We start from the raw sequence: 19337 nt of genomic DNA, 5'->3' as shown, positions 1-19337 counted from the left end.
CTGAGATGAGATGACAATGATCCATAACGGTGAGCGCTTTAGACCACTCAGCCACTCGGGGCCCCCAAGATGATCTGAGGATCTAATATATGAGCTGAGTGAGTTTTCTCCAATGTGTCTGGATATAAACAATAATGTTTGATCTGACATTTTATATAAATTAGTAAACTTGGGGGGGGGGGAGGCTACTGGTACTTTGGATTTCCAATGCTCTAACACTGCAGACAAGGTATAATGAAAACAAAAACGTTACTCCTCATGTATGTCAAGGGTTTTCATGCAGCCTAGGAACACGTCATGATTCGCACTGACTCTGTTTATGTTACTCTGTTTATCAAATAAATGTTCTTCTTTTTGAAGTTTAAGTTTAAGTTTTCAAATATTAACAACATATTAACAACTGAAATTAATTAGATGTTATTTAGAAAAACCTTTTGTTATTGCTATTTCAAATATTAATTATTTTACTTAATGAACTATGCGGCCCGTGACAATTGTAAATTTGTTTATGCGGCACTTGCACTGGAAAATTTGCCCACCTCTGCTGTAGAAAGATCCCATGGAAAACACAAAAATACCGTTACATCGAACCAGATTACTGTATGTTACTTGGTACAAGTTCAGTTTTAATTTTTTCATCCAGCACAAGGTTGTTCTCTCCCACTCCAGACTCTTACTTATTTTGTCCATTATACACGGGTGGGGGGGGGGGTGAGAAAGGATTCCGATGAAATTGTGTACCATTTAGAACACAGGGACTATTAATACTTTTTAATTGCTATTTTCATGTCATTTATGACTAATGAATGAGCAGAAATTCATCATTGATCTACAGGCCTGGGGTTGAAAGAATATTTATATAGTCGTATTATTGTGCCATGGACGGATCACAATTTGATGTACCAATAGTATTGGTATATGAATTTGCTTTATACCAACATTTAAATAACAGGCTATTTTTAATGTATGTGGTATGCGTGTATGAAGATAGATATATATATATATATATATATATATATATATATATATATCTTCATATATGTGTGTGTGTGTGTGTGTGTGTGTGTGTGTGTCTGGATATAAGCAGTTTGCAGTTGGCATTTACTTATAAGCCTGTATATGTGATAATTACGATGCATCCACTATACTAAGTCAAGAAATATTTATAAGTCTCAAAGATATTGTTTTTACTAATTTAAATGGAATAAAATACACACAACTCTCTGACCTCATTTCTGTTCACAACATCAACTGTATAACATGCTGAGATTTTTCAAGTGTTCAGAAAATGAAACTACTCCACCTAATTAAGAGGCAAAGCTTTTAAGCACTGACCCAGATGAAATTTCCAGTCCGAATTTCTAAATCTTCAAACAAACAGTCCTTCATGAACTCCAACACTCAAATTTGTAACAAACAAAGCAATTAGCAGGCATTTGAAGCCAATTATGGCTTCAATAACTGCTTAATGCATCTGACATTAAAAAAATGAATAGACCCTGACAGCTGTTAGCACTATTGCACATGACAAAATCAACATTTTGATTTGCAAGATTTAAAGAAGATTTGAAGAAACGTGATATTAGTTTTTATTATTCATGATCATCTTTGGTCATATGTCATAGAGCAACGAAACGAACTAAAATTGACAGGAATGTTTCATAATTTTTAAAAATTCAGAACAAGTAGAAAGCAGATGCTAAACATTTCAAGGAAGCAAACACCGAATAATGTGCTGGGATTTTGTACGGGCTTGGTATTTTGGTAACATGTGAAGAGACCCTTGAAAGAAAATTATATGGATTCAGTCACCCTGTTTGGGTATTAAAAAGTTGATACTTAAATCACTAAGTGATTAAAGAGCCACCAACCAATCAATCGGATAATTAATCACGTGTACCATGGAAAAGAACTCCAGTTAATTATTTGTTTTGTTCCAATCATTAAATCCCCGCAAAAATCCTTACTAACGTTTGTAACAAGGCAAATCATCTTCCCACCATAACAGGAAGCCAGTCATTTAATGAAGATGTTATGCCAGTAACACCGTTTAGAATACTATACTATGTTAAAAAGTTTGATGTGGAGTGGTCATGACAAATTTACTGAGCTGGTTCTTTCAAACATGTGTACATGCTTACAAGAAACATATAACTTTGCAAAAGATATCATAGTCAAATCAACACTCTCAACATTTTATTCTTATTTATATCAAAGTATTAAGATCACAATGAATATTTCTTTTACAGTGAATTTTCAATCATCGTACAAGAGACTGTTAAATATTAACTTAGTTTGACTCATATAATTTACTAACTTGTAGATTTTGGTAAAATTTATAATAATTTGAAATTAAAACCATCAGCTATAACTATTTTTTTTCCCATTGTCCAGAGACATTGTCCTATGACAAAAATGAAAATCAGCAATGCTCATATATTCATGAAATTTTGCCCGTATATAGTGATGATAATTCAGAGAGAGAGAGAGGTTGGTACTGTTGGTGATGGTGGTGGACAAACCATATATATATATATATATATATATATATATATATATATATATATATATATATATAAGGAAAGCTTTATGAAGATTACATTTCATTATGTGACGTGAGTCAAAACAAGTGATAGAATAATGAATTTTCAACAAGGGGTGGTCTGACTGAACGTACGCAAGGAGGATTAAGCCGGAAATATGGTTGTCAATTGCTATCCATACTTGCTAAAAATAACTAACGTTTAAACGTAACGGGAGGTATACTTATAAACGGAGCAATTTGGCCGGTATTTGGAGCTCATTTATTGGAGATGTGCAGCCAATAAAGTCATTGGAATCCCTTATCAAACTTACCTGTAAAGCATACAAAGCAAATGAAACAACTTAATAACATCGGCAATTGAATCTTGATAAATGAATGGCACGAATTGGAATTGCACCTCAAGGTCGCTCTATCATATCCTCATATTTGCCCTGTGGAAATAAGCTGCCCCAAACTACAGGTAAGAAGCAACCATAGAAGAGATTAATTTTGTAGGTAATACGTCATTTCTATCAGGCTATCATGTGTCTATTTCGCTGCATTAGTTCCAAAAATAATATTATTTCTTTGAAAGGTTTTTCTCGGTTATTCGCTGAATCAGGGGAAGTAAACTGCTGTCTACATCAAGGGAATGCACTCTTATTTGCGGCGCTAAAGAAGTGATTTTTTTTTCCTCAAAGAGAATTGATACATAAAAAATGTAGTAAAGTTGCTATAAACATAAATAAAAAACAAAATGGTGATAAGGAAATTTGTAATAATTTAAGAAGTGAGTACTGAAGAAACAAGTTTGATCATAAAAAAGGAACAAAGAAAGTACAAATCTTAATTTACTTTTCAGGTGGTTATGTGATTACAAAATGTGCAAGTCCGTACACCCAGTATAGGTAGGCATCGAATAGAGCAAGCAGCCACAACAAAGATGATCGCTAGCCATGGAAGCAATTGTAGCTACCCAGGCCCTGAACGCACTGAGAGGGTTTGGCTGTACTGATGATGATGATGATGATCCTAAATTTTAGACGTGTGAGACCATTCGACCATGTATGTCCACTTGAGGTATGGGAAAGAAGCTACCATCCAACACAATTTGATCCTTAATCTGAGTGTATGAGAACTCATCTTTTTTATGGTGGATTTAAAACTGCTCACAGCACACTGCTTATTTACTGTTCGAGTGGGAAATACAGGGGCTCGTATCGTTGCTTAAAATTGACCTGTCATACATGTACTAGTAATTAGTTATTATATAGTACATGAATGACAGATCAATTTTAAGCTGCGATACGAGCCCCTGTGCATTGGCCGAGCCCGAGACTCGAACCCAAGCAGACCGTTGAGATGGCAGTGTTCGGTAAAGGTGAGCGCTTTAAACTACTTGGCCACACCAAGTTTGTGGATTTCCTCTTAATAATTTTGAATCAATGTAAAAATAAAATTAAAAAAAAAATAAAACTGTGCCATTAATAACTATATGAGATTTTTGCTAGCTCTAGGATTATATCATTTTCACCTTGTGCGACATGGCCTGATGGTCTGGAATTTTAACCACCTTCTAGTGCCTGTTCTATTGATGGTCTGGGCTTATGACAACCTTGTACACTTAAGTAATTGGGGTAGTCAGTTGGTTCGGGTTCTATTGCTAGTAGCTTTAGGTGCAATAAGCATTGCCACCTTGTGTGGCGGGGCCTGGTGGTCTGGGCTTAGGACCACCTCATATTATCTAATTTTACTCGAAGTTGGGATATTTGTTTGTATACGTTTTCTCCCGTGATGGTGAAAGAAGAAGAGCAAGGTGTTAAGGGAATGTTAGTTGTTAGTTGGAGTAGTATCAACTGGTTGGTTTCTTTATGTAAATTCTGCATTTGGATTAACCGATTTCCCCTAGGCAGTGTTAGGTTTAAGGCGTCTGGACTGTTGTAACTAGGGAGGGGTGTGTTGTGGGTTATTCCGAAAGCATGTTGTTTGTGATGTGCATTTATTAGATTGCTAAATTTCCCCAGCTATTGCATAAGTCGGTGCTATACTGCAAATTTTTTTAGTTAAAACCCTTCCGACTGTTGGGAGCTTGTAACTGGGGAGTGATTTGACGTGGGGTTTTTATGTTGTTTTTTTTTTTTTTGCTGTTTTGTTGTGTTTTGTTTTTCATTTTTTTTTTTTTTTTTTTCTTGTTTATACGGTATTTTGGTTTAATAATTTATATACCCTCGCCACATTTTGATTTGTTGTCGTGGTTATAAAACAGGGTCTTAATGACCTCCCCCACTAATTGTTTTGTTGTGGCTCGGGTGGTGAAGCGGGCATTGTGGAATGCTGCATTACATTATATTTTGGTAGCTAGGGGTTATATTTTTCCTCTTTTCCCAATGGCGGAAATAAAGTCCATGATGTTCTGTATGTGGAGTTGATGTTTCTGTTTCCTGGTGACATCATTTCTACATATGTAGTGGGACCGTGTATTCTTTTCTGTTTGCCCTGGAATTTGCGCCATTGTTCGGTGTAACTCGGGCACTCGTTTATTACATGTTGCAATGTTTCTGGTATGGTGCAATGTGGGCAGTTCATGCCCTCTGTTTGTGCCCCAGGCAGATTTTGCCAAGCTGTTTTAAGTCTGATAATGACTCTAAAATCGTGTGGATTTGGTAACACTGGAGGGGGATGTTTTTGCAAACTTCCTTTGGGATTAGGTATAGCTTTCGGCCTTTGGGGCTGTTATCCCATTATCTATGCCGTTTGTCATTCATTTTTTCCTGATTATGCTGTATAGTTCTTGAACGCTGTAATTGAATTGTTGGGTTGTGGGTTTGCTTAATCTGGCTATCGCTTCTTGGTTGGCCTTTTTGTTACCAGGTATGTTTATTTGTGATGGGACCCATAATAAATTCTTTAATGATGTTTTATTTTTCCCAGGCTTTTAGGTGGAGTAGTATTTTTTTAAGGGCTGTACTGTGCATCAGGTTGGAGCTATACAGTAGTCGCACACCATCCAGTTTGTTTAACCCACCCACCCACCCCGACTTTACAAACGGAAAACATCAATGATATAAAAAAAAATGCACGGCATGATCATTTCATTCCTTGATTTATAATTTCTAACTGATCGTCGCCAGCGGGTCCCTAACATTGTCGACGTATTTATTGGTATGAATGACCATTCGTGTCATTGGCAGTCTATTTCAGCGGGTCCCTAACATTGTCTATGTATTTATTGGTATGAATGGCCATTCGTGTCATTGGCAGTCTATTTCAGCGCGTATAAAAACATACGCATATGTCTGCACTTTTAACAATGTGCTGATGCTAGTTATGATCAGAATATGTTTTAAAATTTTGAAGTCTGTCAGATTATTGGAAAAGTGTTAGCAGAGATACAAGTGGGTGATTTTTAGCCTGAAAATGGTGTTAAATACCAGTCTGGTGTACATGCTATAGATGGACAAAAATAGAAGCATGCCGGTCAATTACCAGTTCAGTAAGTGTAGAAAAGGCAGACTATCAAGACAAATTTAATTACAGACAATTTAGACTTAGAATGTAAAAAAAAAAAAATTTCTAACCAATATAGCATGAGAGATCATGTACTGCAAAACTATATTCCCCTATCGGGCTTTAGATAAACTGAATAAATAATAATTAAAATATAAAATTATGAAGTAAAGATAATTTTTTCCCATCAAAATAACTCTGTCTGGTGGCTATGGTGAGTCCTGCATCCGATCAAATGAAGCAGCCTTAAATGGCCTAAAATGCGGAAAGCAAATAACTCATAATATCTGTAGAGTGCCCCATAAAGACCACATAGGCATTAATATTGTATGATTTGATTTTGGTTGTATTGCTTTTTAAGTCGTTTGCATCAAAATAGTTGTTCCAATATGCGACTGCAATGAACGCCATCATCGGGTTGTAAGATATGGGCTAATAAAAGAAATTATATGCTTATTTCTCGTGGTTTTGGAGAGGCTTTGTACAACCTTGCTGAATGAGAGAAACTAATATTTACGAAATAGTTCAGGAAAAGAACTGTTTTAACTGTTTAGTAAACTTTGTTTCTCTAAATATATCACTGAATTGCAGTGGATAAGTTCTTATCTGTCCATAAAAGTGAGTAAAAAATCCATATCTTGAATACAAGATGTAAAATTTGTATTATGTACACTTAAGTTTTGAAAGGTACTCCATGATTATAGCAATATAAGCTATAGTGAATAATAATGCAATAACTTATTCTTTGTTTATGCTTAAAATTATCTCTCATTCACATGTTCTGTACAACTTGTGTAGTAATTGGGATCTGTAGCCTACATGGCATTACCTCAATAAACAGAAAACATATACAAGACAAAAATAGCCATTAAATCAAAAGGTCCTTTCGTATGTGAACGTTGGACCTTTCAGTTGTATTGTAAACTACAATTTTCCAAAATTCTTTCTGTAAGCACTTCAGATGAGAAATGTATCTGCTTTGCAAAGTAGACGTAATTGTAAATTTGTATTCTACATTTTTAAACACAGGAAGGAACTCCAAAAATCTTGTAATTTTAAGCATTAAAAGGTTAGTGTCAGGAATGCTCAGCCTGGTGTCAGGATAATGTGACTGGGTGGGACATGATGCTACATGACTGGCTTGATGTCCCAGTGCCAGACATCACTATAAACTGAAGACACCATAGCGATATGACTGAATTTTAAAATAAAATGTTATATTAAAAATCCCAGTCACACATGCACACATTAAATAACTCCATGCCAATGTTATGTAATGTCTACTAAATATGGCAATGCTAATGTGTAATGTCTATTAAATATGGTGATGCTAATGTGTAATGTCTACTAAATATGGCAATGCTATGTTATGTAATGTCTACTAAATATGGGGATGCTGATGTAATGTCTGCTAAATATGGTAATGCTATGTTATTTAATGTCTACTAAATATGGCAATGCTGTGTTATGTAATGTCGACTAAATATGGTGATGCTAATGTTACGTAATACTGACTAAATATGGTGATGCTAATGTTAAGTAAGGACTACTAAATATGGCAATATGTTATGTAATGTCTACTAAATATGGCAATGCTAATGTGTAATATCGATTAAACATGGTGATGCTAATGTGTAATGTCTACTAAATATGGCAATGATGTTATGTAATGTCTACTAAATATGGGGATGCTAATGTTATGTAATGTCTACTAAATATAGTAATGCTATGTTATATAATGTCTACTAAATATGGCAATGCTATGTTATGTAATGTTTACTAAATATGGGGATGCTAATGTTATGTATTGTCTACTAAATATGGCAATGTTATGTTATATAATGTCTACTAAATATGGTGATGCTGTGTAATGTCTACTAAATATGGTGATGCTAATGTGTAAAGTCTACTACATATGGCAATGCTATGTTGTGGAATGCCTACTAAATATGGCAATGCTGTTACATAATGTCTACTAAATATGGCAATGCTGTTACATAATGTCTACTAAATATGGCAATGTTAATGTTATGTAATGTCTACTAAATATGGTAATGCTAATGTTATGTAATGTCTGCTAAATATGGCGATAGTAATGTTGTGTAATGTCTACTCTGTCAATGCTAATGCTATGTAATGTTCAATAAACTAGATAATGCATATTCTGTGCACCGTATACTAAATTAGGAAAAGCCAATGTTATAATGTTTATTAAATTAGGCAAGGCTAATGTTATGTAATATTTACTAAATTAGGTAAGGCCAATTTTATGTGATATTTACTAAATTAGGCAAGGCCAGTGTTATAATGTTTATTAAATTAGGCAAGGCTAATGTTATGTAATATTTACTAAATTGAGAAAAGTCAATGTTATAATATTTACTGAATTAGGCAAGGCCAGAGTTATGTGATATTTACTAAATTAGGCGAGGCCAATACTATAATGTTTAGTAAAATAGGCAAAACCAATGTAATAATGTTTACTAAATTAGGAAAGGCTAATGTTATGTGATATTTACTAAATTAGGCAAGGCCAATGCTATACTGTTTACTAAATTAGGCAAAGCCAATGTTATAACGTTTACTAAACTAGGCAAGGATAATGTTATTAATATTTACTAAATTAGGTAAGGCTAATGTTATAATGTTTACTAAATTAGGCAAGGCTAATGTTGTGATATTTACTAAATTAGGCAAGGCCAATGCTGTAATGTTTACTAAATTAGGCAAGGCCAATAGTATGTCATATTTACTAAATTAGGCAAGGTCAATGCTATAATGTTTAGTAAATTAGACTAGGCCAATGCTATGTAGTGTTTCCTAAATTAGCTAAGGCCAGTGCTGTGATATTTAAGAGATTAGGCATGGCCAATGATTTGTAATGTTTCCTAAATTTGCCAAGGCCAGTGCTGATATTTACAAAATTAGGCAAGGCCAATGCTATGTAATGGTTCCTAAATTAGCCAAGGCCAGTGCTGTGATATTTCTGAAATTAGAAATGGCCAATACTATTATGTTTACTAAATTAGGCAAGGACAGTGCTGTGATATTTACTAAATTAGGCAAGGACAGTGCTGTGATATTTACTAAATTAGGCAAGGCATATGCTATAATGCTTACTAAATTAAGCACACCCAATGTTAGGTAATATTTACTAAATTAGGTGATGCCATTGCTATGCAGTGTTTCCCAAATTGGACATTGCCAAGTGGACTTTGTGTGAAGCAAACATAAAACATCTTCCTTGTGTTTTTGAATTTGAACATGTATGAACATCTTAAAATTTTAGAGATGCACAAGCATTCCAACTAATAATTGCATCACAGGAAGAAGGTAAAATTTGGTTAACGTCTCAATTGAAACTCTCAGTATAAAAGTTTATTGGAACAAAAATTATCTTTTGACTTACTGTGTAATTTTGTAAGATGCCAATACAAGTCTTCAAACCATGACCTGCTGACTTAAAACCATGATCTGCGGACTTAAAACCATGATCTGATGATTTCAAAACATGATATGATGATTTCAACCCATGATCTGCTGACTTAAAACCATGATCTGCTGATTCCAAATCATGATCAGATGATTTTAAACCATGATATGATGATTTCAAACCATGATATGATGATTTCAAACCATGATCTGATGATTTCAAACCATGATCTGATGATTTAAAATCACGATCTGATGATTTAAAATCATCGTCTGATGATTTAAATAGGCAGGGAAAAGAAACTGGTTGAAGAAGAACTGCAATTATTAAGTATTTGCACTTTTTACAACGAATTATGAAGAAAAATTAATATAAGGATATATGTACTACATTTTTTCTATTTGAAGGAAAGTTAGTTACTTTTATGGCCTCACCAATGAAAATAACAATGTCAACTTGTGAACTATATGCGCTGTGCTTTTCTTTAATAGATATACATATTAAACAGATTCCTGACATGACTGTAAAGGAAGAAAATATATGTCTTCAAACATATATGAATATATTAAATATATTATGCAGTATTTATATTTGTAGAATGTTGTACACAATTAATATAACATAAGTAAACTTACAACTTATTTCTTTTGTACTACACATATAGTATCTGAGCTGTTTCTCAGAGTTGACAATATTTATAATGAATGAAATTGTATTATCATCTGGTGGCCTGAATTACAAAAAAAAGAATTTGCAATCTTAATTTTTTTCCCTCTCTCCTTTTAATGCAATAAAATATAAAAAGACACTTGGTTAGGCATTACAAAATATTACAAATTTGGTAATCTGAAATATACTGCTTTTATTCTGGAATAAATGAGCATTATATACTTATATACACTTCTTCCTGCAATTACTATATTGCCTTGCTTGAAAGTCGAGTCCAGTTGCACATGCAAAGATCTATATCTGCCTTCTCATTATGCACTGGTATATCTACAGTTTGTTAGGCATAATTAGTAGAAAAAACAAGATAGCCCCTCATCTGCCTTTGCATAATGCACAGGTGTATCTACAGTTTGTTAGGCATAATCAGTAGAAAACAAGACTGCCCCTCATCTGCTTTCGCATAATGCACAGGTGTATCTAGTTCATTAGGCATAATCAGTTGAAAAACAAGACAGCCCCTCATCTGCCTTCGCATAATGCACTGGTATATCTACAGCTTGTTAGGCAATATCAGTAGAAAAAACAAGATAGCCCGACATCTGCTTTCGCATAATGCACTGGTGTATCTACAATTCGTTAGGCATAATCAGTAGAAAACACAACATAGCCCCTCATCTGCTTTTGCATAATGCACTGGTGTATCTACAGTTTGTTAGGCATATTCAGTAGAAAAAAACATGATAGCCCCTCATCTGCCTTCGCATAATGCACTGGTGTATCTACAATTCATTAGGCAATATCAGTAGAACAAACAAGATAGCCCGTCATCTGCTTTCGCGTAATGCACTGGTGTATCTACAATTCGTTAGGCATAATCAGCAGAAAAAACAAAATAGCCCCTCAGCATTATGTGATGGCAGATCAGACTCTAAGCTGTTTGCATTATGCCATGACAGATCCATTCCCAACTCAAATTAATGATCATGCACACAAAATCATACCATCACCAATAAATCCATAAAGAAAAAGAAAAAATGTATACACAAAAATGTAAATGCCAGAGATTTGATGTTGCCGTTGTTTTCTATTATGATTTTGTTTGTTTCTGGATTCATGGTATGCAAGGATGCTATTTTCTAAGTTGCTTCTGGTGGCTGTGGTTGTGATGTACTGGTTGTGCCAGTGATTCTACATGTTTGTACATTTGTGATTGTGTGTGTAAAAAGCACTTTGTTCATCAAACTTTTGTTCGAATAATATTTAAAATAATATACCTAGAAAACAAATGCCTTGTATTTAAAATTCATATTAAACAAAAAATGATTACATACTGTACCAAATTTAAACTCCTCCTTAAACAAACATTATTACTTGTTGTACCACATTAAAACAGTAATCATCTTAGTAATGCAACTTGAGAAATGATGTGAAATTTGCTCACACAAATATACCCCACCTGTTACATTTCCCTGTGACCCCTACCCTCATAATGGAAACAAGTTTATGATTTAAAAAACTGGGTAACTCATCTAAAAATAGTGCATACACAAAATTTAGACATAATTCATATCATTAGATGATGGCCATGATAAGGACCAAGATTTCTCAGTGAGCCATCAAATACTCGAGAAAAGGTTTATTCACAACATTCTGTCTCACACAGTATTTTGCTACAAGATAAAAAGGGCAATAACTCAATGCAAACATTGCAGAAGCAGAGTGATTTGCTGCTATGAGCATATTTAAATGATGGCCATAATATTTACTAAGTTTTATGGGAATCCATAATATCCACTAAACTAGTTGTGGACATAAGATTACATGCTGGCTGACTGGACAATCTTTGCAAGAGGATTACTATATTTCTTGTACCTGCAAGGGGATTACTATATTTCTTGTACCTGCAAGGGGATTACTATATGTATTGTACCTACAAGGGGATTACTATATTTCTTGTGCCTGCAAGGGGATTACTATATATATTGTACCTGCCAGGGGATGACTATATTTAATGTACCTGCAAGGGGATTACTATATTTCTTGTGCCCGCAAGGGGATTACTATATGTATTGTACCTACAAGGGGATTACTATATTTCTTGTGCCTGCAAGGGGATTACTATATGTATTGTACCTGCCAGGGGATGACTATATTTAATGTACCTGCAAGGGGATTACTATATGTATTGTACCTGCCAGGGGATGACTATATTTAATGTACCTGCAAGGGGATTACTATATGTATTGTACCTGCAAGGGGATTTCAATATTCCTTTTCCATATAAATAGAGGACTATATGTAAAATTACCTTATGATTCTGTATTTTGAATTATTTAATGTGCATAGTAAAGTTTTCAGAGGTAAACGTTTTTGTATTTATGTCATTCTCACAAAATTTAAATAATTCTGGATCATAAACTATGAGTGACAAGGTACATGTACATGACAAAACTAAGAATTACAAGGGATAAGTGTGCCTGACACATTGTTGTAAATCATGAATTACAAGGTATAAATGTACCTGACAATGCTGTAAACAATGACTGACAAGGAATAAGGGTACCTAACACAATGTTGTCAACTAAAAATGGCAAGGCATACATGTACCTGACACAATGTTGTAAACTATGAATGGCAAGGCATAAATGAACCAGACACAATATTGTACACTATGAAGGACAAGGCATAAATGTGCCTGACACAATGTTGTAAACCATGAATAACAAAGCATAAATATGCCTGACAAATTATTCCAAACAATGAATGACAAGGCATAAATGTACCTGACACGATGCTGTAAAAAATGCATCACAAGGCATAAATATACCTGACACACTGTTATACATTTTAAAGCCTACTTATAAATACTACTAGAAATTAATGCTACAGTTTTTCCATTAAGATGTAAGAAATGTCTACAGCAAATCATCGAGCCATAAATCAAAGTGGTTCATCAGTTTCACGATTTTTTCTTTGTACGTGAGCCATTTTGGATTCCATTTATGCTATAAACTTTGAATGAAATTGGGACTAGGATTCAACAACCCTTCAATATAAAACTTCTACAAGACAGAATCATAAAATATTCAAAATTTGATTAAATAACTACACACACAAAAACAAAATAAAGCTACAAGAAAAGCAACACAACAAACCAAAAGCCATAAATTAGTGAAAGTATTATGCTAAGATCAAATGTGCAAATCTTATGTGTTGGAAGACTGTTATGGGTTAGACTGAAACTCATAATCACCTCATACAAGTTTAACAAAAGCACTATTGAGAAGTACATAGTGAAACATGGACCGTTGTTATGCACTTATCATGACTTTTACCTCATTATGACAATTCTGAAACACACTGAAGGAAGAACTTACTCTTCCATAATATATTTATTTGCCTTGCTTCCTGTTTGAAAGTAGCTGTCATCAGCTTGATGGAATCATACACAATTTGTTCCTACATAGCTCTGGGCAATATTTAATAATGTATAAATTACTTAATTCCTCCAGAGATGCACATAATCTACTTATATCACAGACTTGTAAGTAGTAAATTACATATCACACAAACGTCTTGAACAATATAAAAGTTTAGTCCAATTTTTGTATTTAATATTCCATATATACAAATAGTGACAAAAATATACACTCTTCTAATTGATACTGTATATATTTAAGAAAAATAGCTTCATACATTTTTAATATATAACAGTAACGAAAAAAACTTGTACCAATTCTGAAAAAAAACTTCAAATGTGCTGCTTTTAAAAATGTTACTAAATCTGTACGGAAAAAAACACAGGACACTTCTATAATATTTTCTTTGACATAAACATGCAATTAAAAGAAATGTTGATTTAAATAAGAGTAGATAATCATAAGCCTTTGTTGAAATAAACTCTGTCAGGTAAAGGCTTTCCATAATCAGCTTCCAGATCCTTGAGATGTTTGCCATCCACACTCTGCAGTCTGCTTGTTGGAACAGAACTGTAATATAATCAAACGTAAAAGATAATCGGTTCAGTTAATATATGTTTGAGTATACAGTTGATTCTGCTCGTCACTATTTGTGACACAGCATCACTGACACCACACAATTTAAACAATAAAAAAAAAAATCTTTTCTCTTTACAGTCATTAATGATCACAGTTTGAGAAAAAGTAAAGACTTTAAGCTAAATCTTGAAATGTATCTTTGAAGGTTGAAGAATATTAGGCAAGTGCCTGTTATGACCTGGCTAGATATGGTAATGTGATGTAAAGTAGGAAGAAGTGAGTAGGTGGTCAAATTCTGCAATGACAAACATCTTTCATCACCATCATGAATTTATCTGACACCAAAAGTTAAATACACAATACACCAATACTTATGCAAGCATCAGTAACTTTCTATCTTAAATATGCAGAACTGATAAATAATTATGTTAAAATAATTAGATTGTAACTTTGAACATATGAAATTATTCCTTAAACTGGGTGAATAATACTTGCAGAGGGCTTATCAGCTCATACCATAATATTTTCATGTTACATACTGGATAAATCCGTTCATCTCCAAATAGATTTAAAACCTAAAGTTTATTTAAAGATAAGTATTTAGTGTAAGATTTCACTCACTTGAAAGTGTTTTATAATGGCTGGCAGAAATCACAAGTCAATGCAAAGTTTATGGAACCATAAGTCACTCAATTAGCATACAACTGATTTAATATCAATGCATAATTGATGGAACCAGAAGTCACTCAATTAGCATACAACTGATTTTAATGTCAATGCATAATTGATGGAACCAGAAGTCACTCAATTAGCATACAACTGATTTTAATGTCAATGCATAATTGATGGAACCAGAAGTCACTCAATTAGCATACAACTGATTTTAATGTCAATGCATAATTGATGGAACCAGAAGTCACTCAATTAGCATACAACTGATTTTAATGTCAATGCATAATTGATGGAACCAGAAGTCACTCAATTAGCATACAACTGATTTTAATGTCAATGCATAATTGATGGAACCATAAGTCACTCAATTAGCATACAACTGATTTAATGTCAATGCATAATTGATGGAACCAGAAGTCACTCAATTATCACAGATGTATGTGTGAGCAAGTTACACTATATGCCCCTACTACTGTAGTTGGGGCTCCAAGTGGCTGAGTGGTCTAAAGTGCTCACTGTTCCAGATCACTGCCATCTCACTTCTGTCTGCGTGTGTTTGAGTCCAAGCCTCAGCTAGCATGCATACGTGGGAAAAAGCAGCTACTCGTGGGTCAGTGGTTCTTCCCTGGGTTTTCCAGGGTTCTTCCTCCACCAGATATACTGGCCGCCATATATAGCCTAGATTGTGCTGAAAAATGGTGTTTAACCCTAGAACATCAGCAACCACGAAAAAACAACTACTGTAGTTGTGTAACATACAAAATACAATGAGTCCAAAGGAAACCCATCCATGTTCTCTTTCATTTTAACACCTAAACTTCTTGGCTTCATGTAAACACACACACACACACACACACATATATATATATTTATAATATATGTATAGTATGTCCGCTATATCAATTATATACCATGACATGTATAAATTTTTCATTAAAAGAAAACGAGGCTTGCCGAGTTTTCTTTTAATAAAAAAGGTAAACAATGAGTGGTATATCATTGATCATTGATAGAGTACATACTACACACATATTTTATTTATATCAGATAAAAATACACATATTTGCACTTTGAATGAAGTTACAATATGCTATGGGCAACTGTATATAGACCGAATGAATGAACTCCTGTTTTCTTTTTGAGTTTCTATTGTTATTCACATTTATTAAATCGATATAATATACACTCGTGATTTAAACATGAAATATGGTTTTTATGAAGAAAGTAGTGCACTACTAACATGGTTAGCCTCTTGTACACTGAACCTGAACTGTCATGCATTCATGTACTCGCGTATCGAAATTAGCGTGGAATAGAAACTAAGTGAAATGATGAACCAACAAGAGGTAATTAAAATATTTTAATATACTGACAGTTCATCTAAGTCATTATTCTGCTTTAATTAACATTTCAAAAGACTATATAATTCTATCTTTTTCGCTCTCTTCTCTCCTTTGGACGATATGACTAAACTTTACCATCATTCATAGTTCCAGAGACACTGTCGTATGACACAAGTGAAAATATATATATACAGACACATACACACATACATACAGTAGATAACATAAAAGAATATGTTCACTTTTACACCTAAATTAATATTTTCCTGTCAAAATTGTAAATATTTTTACCAGTTCTGATTAAATATGGCACAGCCCACAGGAACCATCACTAATAATCTGAAAGAAAAAATAAAAATTGTTTTAATAATGAATATAGTTGCTATTATTACACCTGGATCGACCATCCTGTTAGAGGTACTAACATGAACTGCAGTGCCCTTAATTAGAAATTACTGCAGAGGGAAGATGAAGATGGGCACATTTCTGGATAGGGGCACATTTTTAAAAAGAGAAATGCACTGTTAGAACAAAGGGACTTTCTGCAACCAAATGGCTTGCTTTCCATGATTAAATTTAGGGTATCATCTGTTATGGACATAAAAAACAGACAAAAACACATTTATTTATGTCATCTACATTAAATAAGCATAAAGGGTAAAAATAAAAAACCATGCAGCTTTAATGAAGTATTTTATTGATCTGGAGAGAGGCATATGGGCAGGTCATAGAAAGGCATGAAGGTTAATAAAGAATAGTAGAGGCATGTGGCAATAAAGCCTTGGTGGAGATTCTTCACTATTTCAATCTAGCTGAGGCAAAGAACAGTTGATGTGCTTGCCTAGACCAAAATATAGCCTGCTTATGAGAGAGGCTTGTGGTAAACAGGGAATCAAAAGATGTTCCTATTACATTAGTTATAATATCAGGAAACCCAGTACACAATAACAATTGTCCTATTCACATCAGTTATATTATCAGGGAACCCAATACACAATACCAACTGTCCCTATTCACATTAGTTATAATATCAGGGAACCCATTATACAATAACAACTGCCCTATTCACATCAGTTATAATATTAGGGAACCCATTATACAATAACAACTGCCCTATTCACATCAGTTATAATATCAGGGAACCCATTATACAATAACAACTGCCCTATTCACATCAGTTATATTATCAGGGAACCGATTATACAATAACAACTGCCCTATTCACATCAGTTATAATATCAGGGAACCGATTAAACAATAACAACTGCCCTATTCACAACAGTTATAATATTAGGGAACCCATTATACAATGACAACTGCCCTATTCACATCAGTTATAATATTAGGGAACCCATTATACAATAACAACTGCCCTATTCACATCAGTTATAATATTAGGGAACCCATTATACAATAACACCTGCCCTATTCACATCAGTTATAATATTAGGGAACCCATTATACAATAACAACTGCCCTATTCACATCAGTTATAATATCAGGGAACCGATTAAACAATAACAACTGCCCTATTCACAACAGTTATAATATTAGGGAACCCATTATACAATGACAACTGCCCTATTCACATCAGTTATAATATTAGGGAACCCATTATACAATAACAACTGCCCTATTCACATCAGTTATAATATCAGGGAACCCATTATACAATAACAACTGCCCTATTCACATCAGTTATAATATCAGGGAACCCATTATACAATAACACCTGCCCTATTCACATCAGTTATAATATCAGGGAACCCATTATACAATAACAACTGCCCTATTCACATCAGTTATAATATTAGGGAACCCATTATACAATAACAACTGCCCTATTCACATCAGTTATAATATCAGGGAAACCATTATACAATAACACCTGCCCTATTCACATCAGTTATAATATTAGGGAACCCATTATACAATAACACCTGCCCTATTCACATCAGTTATATTATCAGGGAACCCATTATACAATAACAACTGCCCTATTCACATCAGTCATAATATCAGGGAACCCATTATACAATAATAATTGTCCTATTCACATCAGTCATAATATTAGGGAACCCATTATACAATAACACCTGCCCTATTCACATTAGTTATAATATCAGGGAACCCATTATACAATAACACCTGCCCTATTCACATTAGTTATAATATCAGGGAACCCATTATACAATAACACCTGCCCTATTCACATCAGTTATAATATCAGGGAACCCATTATACAATAACAACTGCCCTATTCACATTAGTTATAATATCAGGGAACCCATTATACAATAACACCTGCCCTATTCACATCAGTTATAATATCAGGGAACCCATTATACAATAACACCTGCCCTATTCACATCAGTTATAATATCAGGGAACCCATTGTACAATAACAACTGCCCTATTCACATCAGTTATAATATCAGGGAACCCATTGTACAATAACACCTGCCCTATTCACATCAGTTATAATATCAGGGAACCCATTATACAATAACACCTGCCCTATTCACATCAGTTATAATATCAGGGAACCCATTATACAATAACAACTGCCCTATTCACATTAGTTATATTATCAGGGAACCCATTATACAATAACAACTGCCCTATTCACATCAGTTATATTATCAGGGAACCCATTATACAATAACAACTGCCCTATTCACATTAGTTATAATATCAGGGAACCCATTATACAATAACACCTGCCCTATTCACATCAGTTATAATATTAGGGAACCCATTATACAATAACACCTGCCCTATTCACATCAGTTATAATATTAGGGAACCCATTATACAATAACACCTGCCCTATTCACATCAGTTATAATATCAGGGAACCCATTATACAATAACACCTGCCCTATTCACATCAGTTATAATATTAGGGAACCCATTATACAATAACAACTGCCCTATTCACATCAGTTATAATATCAGGGAACCCATTATACAATAACAACTGCCCTATTCACATCAGTTATAATATCAGGGAACCCATTATACAATAACAACTGCCCTATTCACATCAGTTATAATATTAGGGAACCCATTATACAATAACACCTGCCCTATTCACATCAGTCATAATATTACGGAACCCATTATACAATAACACCTGCCCTATTCACATCAGTCATAATATTAGGGAACCCATTATACAATAACAACTG

The 19337-nt window shown here is 33.9% G+C and overlaps 1 protein-coding gene across 2 annotated transcripts in view; it reads right to left on the bottom strand.

Moving 5' to 3' along the window:
- Positions 1-6893: 6893 nt before the first annotated feature.
- LOC149777831 (sideroflexin-2-like) overlaps positions 6894-19337 on the bottom strand; it is a 41863-nt gene continuing 29419 nt past the window's right edge. Inside the window, exons 10-11 of one of the 2 annotated variants that reach the window (XM_089938895.1) lie at positions 16438-16485; positions 6894-14122 (exon numbers count right to left, since the gene is read on the bottom strand). In XM_089938895.1, the coding sequence (XP_089795021.1) occupies positions 14011-14122; positions 16438-16485 (160 nt within the window). In that variant the 3' untranslated portion in view covers positions 6894-14010. The remainder of the gene's footprint in view (positions 14123-16437; positions 16486-19337) is intronic. The other variant, XR_016415472.1, reaches the window with a different exon arrangement.

The sequence above is a fragment of the Sinohyriopsis cumingii genome, chromosome 17, assembly GCF_028554795.1.
Source record: "Sinohyriopsis cumingii isolate HCF-2022 chromosome 17, ASM2855479v2, whole genome shotgun sequence".
NCBI classification, from domain to species: Eukaryota; Metazoa; Mollusca; class Bivalvia; order Unionida; family Unionidae; genus Sinohyriopsis; species Sinohyriopsis cumingii.
This window is presented reverse-complemented; position numbering and strand designations above follow the sequence as displayed.